The sequence below is a fragment of the Rhineura floridana genome, chromosome 7, assembly GCF_030035675.1.
Source record: "Rhineura floridana isolate rRhiFlo1 chromosome 7, rRhiFlo1.hap2, whole genome shotgun sequence".
Classification (NCBI taxonomy): domain Eukaryota; kingdom Metazoa; phylum Chordata; class Lepidosauria; order Squamata; family Rhineuridae; genus Rhineura; species Rhineura floridana.
In genome coordinates, this window is record NC_084486.1 from 38582101 (window position 1) to 38593839 (window position 11739).

At 42.8% G+C, this 11739-nt stretch overlaps 1 protein-coding gene across 3 annotated transcripts in view; it reads left to right on the plus strand.

Annotated features, from left to right (window-relative positions):
- LRRC20 (leucine rich repeat containing 20) overlaps positions 1 to 9631 on the plus strand; it is a 94745-nt gene extending 85114 nt beyond the window's left edge. For all 3 annotated transcript variants that reach the window (XM_061635282.1, XM_061635281.1, XM_061635283.1), the window contains exon 5: positions 7566 to 9631. In XM_061635282.1, coding sequence (XP_061491266.1) covers positions 7566 to 7711 — 146 coding nt within the window. In that variant the 3' untranslated portion in view covers positions 7712 to 9631. The remainder of the gene's footprint in view (positions 1 to 7565) is intronic.
- Positions 9632 to 11739: the final 2108 nt, after the last annotated feature.

Below are 11739 nucleotides of genomic sequence, written 5' to 3' on the forward strand. Positions count from 1 at the left end.
GATCAAGGCTCAGTCCTTGACATCTCCACTTAAAAGAAACTCGAGCGGCAGGGCTGGGAATGATCCTTGCCTGAATTGCTGGAGAACCACCACCAGTTAATATTGGGCTAGATGATCTGATGCAGTATAGGATCAATTTCTAAGAACTCCTCTACAACTGCAAGCATTACTTCAGTATGACACAAGGCCAGCATCATAGGAACATAGAATAGAATGGAATTTTATTACGGTCAGAGACCAATATAATATACACAAGCTCAAACATCAGAAAACAATATTAAAACAGCACATTTTCTGTGCTAACACAGGCTCTAATTAAAAAACAAAAACCAAGTCTCAAGACTATATGGGCTGTTGAGCTAGCAGTGTTCTTCGATGTGTGATTGCTGCAGCACAGAATCTCGCAACCTTACTGGTGATTTAAGGTGTTTGATCAGATAAAAGGTATCTGACATAAAATGCAGCGTCCCTACCCAGGATGTTTTGGGTAATCAGGGTAATAATTAAAAATCGAAGGTCGTGATAAAAAGCACATAGGAAGCTGCCTTCCGTTGAATCAGACCATTGATGAATTAACTGCTTGTTTATACTGACTGGTAATGGCTCTCCAGAATTTCAGACAGGAGGTTCCAGCCCAGGGACTTGTTGCGTGCAATACATGTGCGCTGCCATTGAGCTGTGGCCCTTCTGACATTAAAGCTCCTCCTTCTGACCTGAGGATTGTTTTCTCAGCAAAATATAAGCCTTCATCCTATGGAACATGTATGTTGTCATACCTGCCTCCTTCCAACTGAACTATGAATTGTGTCTCAATTAACTCTAAACCGCATTTCATAAGACATATCCCTGTCCAAGGCACACCCGGAATGAAGTGGACTACACAAACGTTTATGCCTTAATAAATCTGTTAGTCTTTTAAGATGCCAAGACACTGCTTTGTTGTTTTTACTACTACAGGCTAACACAGCTACTTCTCTGAAATATGAAAGGAGAAAGGGATTTGTTTGCTTTCCTGCCTAGGAAGTTAAAGTAGCACACAGCCAGCCTCACTATATACTTAAAGTGAAGACCAATTAGGCCAGGCACTATTGGGCTACAAGGTGTTCTGGTGTCCACTGTGCTGCTTTTTGGAGTAAGGCCAGTTACTATAATAGGCTGCTTTCATATCAGCATGAGCTCTCTAGGCAAGATTTGCTGTTTAATAAACAGTGCTTTTTAAAAAAACATCAGGTTGGCTGGTGTGAAAAAGTATTTGACTGAGAGTCCTAGCAACAGAAGCATTCAGTGGGATCGATCCAGAATAAATCACATCATTTGTCAAGGCCTAGAACATCAGCTGTGTTCACCACTATTTGCCCCAGTTCCTCAGACTCCCTTCCTCGGAAAGTTAGTTCAGGCACAGGGATCTGCCCTATATCTTTCGCTGAGAACCCAGATGCAAATAATTCATTTAACCTTTCTACTGTTTCCTTTTCCTCCTTCAGCCCAAGTCATCCAAAGGTCCAACTGCCTCAATAGCCAGTTTCTTGCTTCTAATGAATTTAAAGATTTTTAAAAGTCTTAAATATCTTTTATGTTTTTAGCAGTGTGCTTCTTGAATAGGAAACCCTTTTACCTCTAATAGCTTCCTTGACTCTGCTTGTTAACCACATAGGCAGTATCTTGGCCCTGGTGGTTACCTTTCGTGATCTGCAGTATATATTCTAACTGAACTTCTGTTACTGTGGTTTTGAACAAACCCAAACCATTCCAGAGAGATTTGATGCTTTTCACTTTCCCTTTCAACTTCCTTTTTACTAATCCCCTCATTTTTAAAAAGTTTATTTTAAAGTCAAATGTGACCATGTTGGACTTTTTTTGGCAATTGTCCACATATATTGAATTTCATACCACTATGGTCACTGTTCCCAAGCGGTTTAAAAATACTTCTCTCTTGCACCAGGTCCTGGGTGCCACTTAAGATGAAGTCCAGGATGGCCATACTAGGTAATAATCATTTAGGGCAGTGGTGGAAACCTCCAGACCATGAACCTTTTTTGTCCTGCCAGACCTTTTAATTTGGCCCACAAGGCTGTTTCATCCAAGCTACGCCCACCTGCCCTACACCTGACATCATATATAAAATCAGGTGTGGTAGCATTGATAAAGACACACCTGAGCTGAAAGGGAGTTTCCAAAACTCATGCAAAGGGCTTGCAAATCCAAGTACACAGGGCTTCACAAGCACCAATGAGCAGCTGATCTGTGGATATTGCAGAGCCTGTGCTTGCTGCTCTACAAATTGATTTCAAACCTTACAGGCAAAAACTAGGTCACCTCATGTCATTCTGATGTCAGGTGATTGAAAGGTGGGTGGCCATGCCCACATGTCCACCTTGGTCCATCAGGGGTGGAGGAGATAACAATCCTGCTTGCTAGCTGGATCCAGTTCCCCGCCCCTGATTCTAGAGTATCTAGAAATTGTACCTCTTCTCATGATTGGAGCATGCATGCACCCTTTGTGAGGGCAGTTGAAGTCACACATTGCTACAAGACTGGCTCCTTGATTTCATTCTCCATCTTAAGATCACCCTGGGCATTTTGGTGACAGAGGCAATACTATGTCTCCTCTACTAACTTACGGGATGTCCTGCTCCCAGACCAGTTTGCCTTCATTTATTGAAAATAGCACCTTGTATATAGAGAAACTGAATATACCTGTTGCTCCATCCTCACTTTCTTTGGATGAACATTGAAAATGGAAATGTACTGCCTTCCAAGTCGATTCCGACTTATGACGACCCTATGAATAGGGTTTTCATGGTAAGCAGTATTCAGAGGTGGTTTACCATTGCCTTCCTCTGAGGCTGAGAGGCAGTGACTGGCCCAAGGTCACCCAGTGAGCTTCATGGCTGTGTGGGGATTCGAACCCTGGCCTCCCAGGTCATAGTCCAACACTCTAACATTGTCCTCAAAATATCTGCTGTATTTACAAATATTCAAGAAGATCTGACTGGAAGCAGAGTTCTAAATACAGAGAGCAGATCGCCCCAAAGCAACTTGCATAGTTCCTCCAAGATTGCGTCACCAGGTTCAGCTAACTCCCACTTGCAGTTTTCTCTCTTCTGCAAATTCGAATTCCAGATGGAGGTTTTTCTCTTACTCTCCAGCTCCTCCCTCCCCCTGTGAACCTCCAGCTCCCACAATCCTCCACCTCCCTTCTATCCTTGAACACTCAGGATCCCTCCCTGACTTCCTAATTTGTGCTAAAACACAGCTTGCTGCTCTCTCTCAAACTGGGCAAACTGATTTGTGCACAATTTGTGCAAAGCCTGAAAATCATGGTTTGGTCACTGGAGCAGATTTACAGCCTGATCGTACATATATTTTGTCAAAAGTAAGTCCCACTGTATCCCACTGTATTTACTACCTGGTGTGAGTATGCTTCGAATTGCAGCAATTGTGGCCAAGCCCTCCAATACAGGTGTTATGGGAAGTCATAGTAACTGTCACAATGCAAGAGCGAGCAAGTTTTAATTACTGCAACTGGAGTGTAGCAGTAGTAATTAACGCTTGTAAATTTGTCTGAGCAGTTATTGCTGTCTCTGGAAGCAGAAAATATAAGCATTGTTATGGGGCAAGGTCAGTAATAGGATTACAGGTACTCTGTGAACACTGCTGATTTTTAATTAATTTCAACAAATTATGAGAACTCTGACAGAAAAGTCCAAAAGGGGTCTGGGTTTTTCCCCCCTCTTTTTACACTGTGAACTCTTAATTCTGACTGTTTTGTGTATCGCCATGAAAATTTAGAGGGTTGTTAAGCAAGCGTTTCTGAGTTCAAGACTATAAGTTTTGTAAGGTTTTGTTTTGAAATGCGCTTATGGGAAGCATCAGAATGGCATGGGGGTATTTTCAATTTAACACTGCGGAATGTGAAAAATCCACACTGGCTATAGTATACAGCCACTCCTGTGGCTGTATAATTTATTACAGGGAAAATGTGGTGCTTGTTCAGTTACTGGTTATGCCATGTAGCCTATATGCACATAAGGTGTAGGCAAATTGGCACTATCACAATTCAAATACAGAATGAGACAGACTCTTGAGGAAGTATTTATGGATTTCTTCCCATGCAAACTGCCAGAAACTGTTCCCAACTCTGTCTAGCTTATTTTTTGTTGAAGCGTTGAAGAAACAGCTCAGCAATTCATCTCTGTGTGCCTTAGTGTGCCAATTTGTACTTTGAAAAAGAAATAAAAGGCCTAGGAAGTCAGTTATCTCTCCCTTCACGTACCTTGTAGTATTCTTCAAACTCTTTTATTTTTTAAATAATGGATCAAAGCCAGTAAACAAGGCCACATTTCATTGAGCCAACTCACTTCTTGAGACATTTTCAAGGTCAAGCAAATAATGAAAGCTTACTTCAAAAGTTGGCCTCTAGGCCTTACAGAATTAGTGTCTGCCTGCAGGGCAGGGTCAACTTTAGATATCTGTGCAGTTGAAGTGAAAAATTTAAATCATATCTTTCTCCTCTCATGGTGCACGGATGGAAGTTGAAAGTGGGGGAAATGAGACACCTCTAGATCGAGCTACCCAAAGTATCTGTTTCTTGTTGCTTCATGTATTGTAAGTTTGGCCCTGCCACAGAAATAGGCAAGAAGCAGAAAACTTTGTTTTCAACCAGATGGGGAAAAAATGTCTTTCATTGTTCTTTGTGCAGACAGCAATCTCTCCCTGGGCTTAGCTTGGTTGCAAGTTTTCTTGCATGGATGTTTGTGATCTGTTTAGAGATAACAGTCTTCACACCTTTATTCAGCTGTATTTTGTTTTGGAGATTTATTTATTTTACTCCATTCTTCAGGTCATAAGAGCTTTGTTAGATCAAGCCAAAGACCCATCTAGTCCAGCATCCTGTTCTTACAGTGGCCAATCAGATGCCTATGGAAAGCCCAGAAGCAGCAGGAAAAGTGGACCACAGTACTCTCCCCACTTGCGACTGGGGAGAGCCTAGTCCTCTTTTAAAGTCACCCAAGTTGGTGGTGGCCATCACTACATCTATATATCAGAACAGTTAAGACGTTCTAAGTCAAAAACTACAACAAAGGCAGTAAGACAATATATCAACAATAAAACAAGATTAAAAACAATAATAGCACAAGATATTTTAAAAAGGCAGATTAAGACATTGTGAAACTAAGCATCTAAAGCCTTATTCACTGATGGAGTCCAACAATACCTGGATGACCACAGGTTCCCCGCTGCTGATCTGAAGGCACATGGCATAGCAACCTTGATGAAATTAAGCAGGTCTTTGTGCAAGTGCCTAGCAAAAAACTTGCATGGGAACCCTATATACTGTATCCTGGCTTGAGAATGACCCCTGGATGAAAGGTGGGACATAAATGTAATAAACAAATACTCCATATTAGAGGAGTTTTAATAATATTAAAAACATATATTCCACTCCCTTCTCTAACAGTATTCCTGGTGGAGGAGTCTCCATGTTATTGACTGTCATCTTCTCATAAGAATATCTTGCTTACACTTAGTAATCCTACACATCTGCTCATAAGTAAGTCCCATTGATACCAACAAGACTTACTTCCAAGTAGGTGTGTATAGGACTGCAGCCTGTATCATCTACTGATATTTCCCAAAGTGCATGAACTGTCCGCAAATTCAGGTCTCCTTGAGATAGAAGAAACAATACAAAACTGGCAAACATAAATAGATATCTGAGTACAGCAGGAGGAATATATATTGTATTGAACTGCTATCATTTTGAGAAAAGTGTGGCGGAGAAGCTTTAAACATGCATATGGCTGGTTATTAAATGTAAAATGAAAACCGGCCCTTTTCCTCAAAATGTTTTTTATTGGATGCAGTAAGTTGTTTGCAGGAAGCTGACAGTAATCCACTTCTTACAGCATCCATTTTTCTCAGTGATGTGAACCATTTCCTTCACTTACTAGTCTGTGATTGCTTTCAAACAGCAGTGAGCTTAGCACCCCATAGTGCTATGGCCACATCAGCCAGTTACTTGTTCAGTATCTGTTGACTTCTTACTGGGCTATCATTGCAAGTACAGACAGCAGGCTCCTTGCACTCAATATTGATGCTGCAGAAATGATATAGCAAAAACCGGCTTGATGAGCTTCATGTAGACCCCTTGATTACAAATGGCTTAGGAAATGCACATTGTGCATGGAGGTAGTAATAGGCTGAATGTGGACCAATAAACTTAAGCTGAATCCTGACAAGACAGAGGTCTTGTTGTCCTCAGTCTAGGAATTGGATAGATGGCCTGTTCTGGTTGGGGCTGCATTCCCCTTGAATGAACAGGTGCATACGCTTGGAGGTTATCCTTGGTCCACCTTTGTCACTAGAGGCCCAAGTGGCATCAGTGGTAGAGAGTGCCTATTTACACCTCTGGCTGTTCCTGAAGAGAGAGAGCCTTGCCATAGTAATCCATGCTCTGGTAATCTCCCAACTGAATTGTTGTGACACACTCTGTAGTGTAATGCACTATCATGTGTGTTTTAGGTTGTAACCCACCATGGGATCATGAATCAATGAAAGATGGGCTAGAAATTGATGCCATGAATAAATAAATACTTCAAAGCAGATGCTGTTTCAACTCACTTATATGCAGCATCAAAAACTAAAAGGGAGAAGGAGTCCCATTTGAAATCAGGCAAACACCATCCCTGCTATGTTTCAGACACCAGGTTAAAATGGGATTTTATTTCAGGAGACCTTTGAACTATAAATGGTATTCTAATACGTCTGTTTTCTGATGTTTTACTGTGTTTTCAATGCTGTATGTTTTCTGAATTGAATTTTCAGTTTTCTTAATATTACTCAGCTATTTGGAATAAATATAAATAATAATTTACTATATCTGATTAGAACTAAATATTGTTTCATAACAATAGGTGGGGGTTGGTTTTTTGGGGGGTGTTTTTGTTTTATAATTAGGAATGTAAGGGGCTGTCTTACACTGGGTCAGACCTTTGCTTCAACTAGCTCAGGCTTGTCTACCCCATTATCCTTCAGGGCTCAGGACACATTAAGTGGGTTTCCAAATGCACGTTTGGACTGCAGGTGGGTCTTGAAGACTACCCAGAGCTTCAGACAGGAGCCTTTGCCAGTCCTGCCTGGTGACTCCATGTCAGTGAGACAGTGGAATCTGCTCCAGGTTTTAGTCTGAACTTTGAAGGTGCTGTCCAAGGTGCAAAGCCTTGAAAGTTCAGATTAAAACCCGCAGTGGATTCCACTGTCTCACTGACATGGAGCTACCAGCCACCACTGCTGCAGATGCTGGGGAATGAACCAGGGACCTTCCACATGCAAAGCATGTACTCTGCCATTGGACTATGGCCTTTTTGCCAATAAGTACAGTTCAAATACATTTAATATTTTGAATACATTATCATTTTTTACAGTATTTGACTGACCAAATGCCCAATTCTACTCTTTTTTAATGGTGATTTAATGGGGGAAGTCCACTGTTTCTAAAATGCTGATGGTTGGCATTCAGGCACGGATGTCACTAATTTCTTGCCTCATTCTTCTTGCTACAGATGTGCCTGTTGAGAAGCTGGCCTCTATGGAGTCTCTGCAGAGTGTGAACCTAAAGTCAAACCCATTAAATGAGGAGATCCGGGTGATTGCCAGGCCACTGATCAAGTTTGACCTCCTGACATCTCCAGCCATTCCTAAAGTGTGAAATATGGTTGACTTGGGCATACAGCTGTATTCAGTCATGCTTATCAAGGGAAAGAGAATGCAGTGTTTTGTGAGCTAGGACACTCGGGTCAGCTTTCATAAGCTGTGCTGCTCCTGCATGTGTTTGGTTTCTTGGGCCTCCAAAGTAGTGAGAAGCATAATGTTTTTGCCAAGTGGCAGTGGTTCTTGCCGAACCAAATCTCTGCTAAACTGTGGATGTACTGAAAGTACATAATGCCTACAAAGAAAAATGACTTTTGAAGGAGAGCAGCTTTCCTAGGATAGGCAATGGTCTCTCTAGTCCTGTACCGCAAAGGAAAATGTGATGGTCACCCCCAGCCACCCTGGGCCCCTGGCTGCCTGGGGAAGGGAGATCTGACCACAACACAGAGAGTACCCCTCTTGGAACTGCCCCCCTTCCCCCCTTTAGGGGTATGCTGCCCCCAAATGGGGGAGTTGCTTGATTTGATTATAGGCTGCCCCTTATTATTCAGCCTAATAATAAGTCTTTTGAGATAGCATGGTGTAATGGCTTCAGGCGTGAGCAGTGAAAATAGAGAGACCACACCAGGTTTACAAACAATTAAAGAGTTAACTAAAAACAGAAATAATAATATGATTCTTGAGGAAAGATATGCATTACATAAAAATGCCACCACATTGATGCAGAAAAAATTACAAGAAACCCAGAATATCCTTTTGGACAAATTACAGAAAATCAGTATGTTCCTCTTTGGAGAAAAACTAATATAAAACTGGATAAACACAATCCCCTTGCCCTAGCCTTATCAGTAGCTAGGCTCAGCAGGCTCTCAGGGAAATCTTGCACATGAGCAACCCTTTGTTCCTTGAGGCCTACCTTCCAGGATCAGCAAACTTCTGCCTCTCTCCCAGGTACCTCATCCCCCTGAGAACCCACCTTGTTCTAAAAAACTCCAGAATGGCTATTCCTTAATTTAAAAAAAGCTCTCCTTGTCAGTCATATACCCCTTCCGAGTCGGTTGCAGGATGTGATTAATGATCCAGACTGATGTGACTTTCCACACATAGGCCAAGGTGGACACATTGCCTTGAAAGCTGTGCCCCTAGGCCAGGTGATTCAAGCATGTTAATCTTCTACCTTCCTAAACAAAGACCAGTAAAAACATGCATTCCCATATTATACATTTCCTAAAAAACAAGATCCACATTAACAGCCCAGGACAGCAAAGACCACTTCCTTCGCAAAGGGTGTGAGTGGAATACAGCAGGGGAGGGGACGTGTGGTGCTCCAGATACTTTGCAAAGGCTGATGGAAGTTGGAGTCCATCAATATCTGGAGGGCCATAGGTTCCCTGGAATAACGTATTTCCCCACACCCAGTGGACAGGAGTAATCAACTAGGTACCTGGGAAATAATGCATCAAGGATGGCCAGCTTCTGTAACCCATGAAGAAATTTCACCTACACTCTCAAAAGAGAAACAAGAGAATTGTAGAAATTTTGCTCATAGTTTCACCTGTAAGAAAAAGAAAATCAGTTTCAAAAGTTGTGTCTGTGAGAGAGATTCCACATTTTAATGTTACAACTTTTCTGGTTTTGTATGTAAAGAGCCAGCCAGTAGGTGCTTGTTGACTTTGTTACATCATGACTGACAAACAGCAAGGGGATTAGATTGTGCGACAAAGAACAATTCTGTACCCAGGATTGTTGTCTGATCAATACTGTGGGCCTCAGGAATATAGAACATGGTCCTCTCTTGTTTAGAAATCCATAAACATTGTGTAAATAACCATGTTATTGGAAGCAAATTCCCCTGATAAATTTTGTGCTGTATGAACAAGTATTGCCTTATAATTGCTATATTGGATTTTACACTTGATCTTATCAAGTGGTTTCTCGTTCCAGTACCATGTAAAACAATAAAACGCTATTCATGATTTGTATGTTCCCTGTTTATAAAGGGTCTTTAGCCATGTCTTTCTTAAGATGAAGAGTCCCAACTCTCCTTGAATGAAAGAGCCCTTGATCATTTTTGTTGTCCTTTTCTGATATATTTTCTAGTTTTAGCTTGTGGGGGGGTAGTCCATATTATATAAGGTATTAATAGATTGGAATGTTTTTTTGCAAGGGCATCTTAAAAAGCAGGAAACTGTATTATTATCTAGTAAAATACCCAGTGCAACCTATGTGGAGAGAGGACTGATAAACAACAAAAAGTCATGGGAATTGCAGTACATTTCTACACACAGACGCACAGTGTTCTCCACATGGGATCCTTGTCGCTAGGGTTCAGGCCATCCACTGTGGAGGACACAAGACTAAGCTTTTGTAGGCTAGAATCCATTTAATGTGGTATAGTGGTTATAGTGCTGGACTAGAACCAGGGAGACCAGGATTCAGATCCTCATTCAGCCATGAAGCTCACTGGCTGATCTTAAGCCACTTACTGTACAGCCGGGAGAGCCGAAGAGAGGCACGCTTTCTCCTTTCTCCTGTGACAAAGACCAAAACATTGTCTTCCAACTCCAAAACAGCACTTGCTTGCAGCTGGGAAGGGGCCTATAAGGGAACATTGCCCGAGGAGAGTGTAAGTTAAGAGTTTTTATTTAATTACACTCTGTCTTGGATGAGATTATAAAACGCCACTGAGCGGCCTTGAAGATAAGATTGCAGCCGGGGAGTGGCGTACTATCTGTTGGTCGTCTACAGCAGCTTAGAGCAGCTCAGAGCCGGGGTTGCTATTGAGAGCAACCGAAAACAACTCAGAAAGGAACATCATAGGAGTTAACCCACACTATAACTAAATCACTGTGGAACTAAGAAGAAAAAAAAGACAAAAAGATATTTTAAGTTTATCATCTACTTTGACTGTTGAGCTGGTTCCACCCTGTTGGGTGAATACTGCTGATGAATGTTTGTGAGAGGCCTCTGTAGGCCATGCTTTGTTATCTATGATTCAGCAGTCTTGAGTGGAGGAGGACGCTGATTGAATATAGCCCAACAGGAGAGCTGATAGGCTGGTTAGGCTCTGGGCGTGGCTCTGGGCAGCTGGCGTGGAGTGGCGGCGGCGAGAGAGCGCCACACGGAGCAGCTGAGTGTGGGGTCCTGCCAGAGACATCCTGGCCTGGCGGTGGTGAGAGCATCGCTGGAGGAGACATCCTGGCCTGGCGGTGGTGAGAGCACCACTGGAGGAGGCATCATGGCCTGGCGGTGGTGAGGGCATCGCTGGAGGAGACCAGGCTGTCATTACGGCCCAGCTGGTGGCGGCGGCGGCGGCAGGAGAACGTTGTGAAGGACAGCACCTCCTGCAGACGAGGCTGCTATGGAGGAGGGTTTTTAATGTTGGTTGTTATTGTTATTGTTGTTTGATTGCATTTTAAATTGTTGTTGTTTGTTTGTCTGTTGTTTGTCTGTTTTGTCTGTTGTTGCTTGAATGAGATTGAGTGGATGTATGTGTGTATCTTGTGTTTTTCGTGTTGTTAAGTTTGTTGTGTTAGCGTTAAGATGTGCCTGGGAGAACATACTTCAGACCTGGTACGGGGATTTTCAGGGGCCCCAATTAACGTAGTGACGGGTAATGGGAGGTATGGTGTTGGGAGGAGAACGTGCCAGGTAAGGGGAACTCGTCCCAGACAAGTTGTGTCTGTGCCTTGTTCCGGTTCTCATCATATCCACAGGACTGTTGGTTGTACTGTCAGCCAGCTCTTGGATCTCCAGGTGCTGCTTTTAAATGCCAGGTCGATTGCTAATAAAAAAACCATTCTCCATGATTTGATTGTGGAGAGGGGCGCCGATCTTGCGTGTATTACCGAGACCTGGGTGGGTGAGCAGGGAGGAGTTGCTCTTTCCCAGCTGTGCCCACCTGGGTATTCGGTGCAGCACTGTGGTAGATCTGAGGGCCGGGGAGGTGGGGTTGCTGTGGTCTATAGGAGTTCTTTCTCTCTCACCAAGCACCCTGTCCAGATGGCGACTGGTCTGGAATGTCTTCATATTGTGCTGGGCCATGGAGACAGACTGGGAATACTGTTGGTGTACCGCCCACCTTGC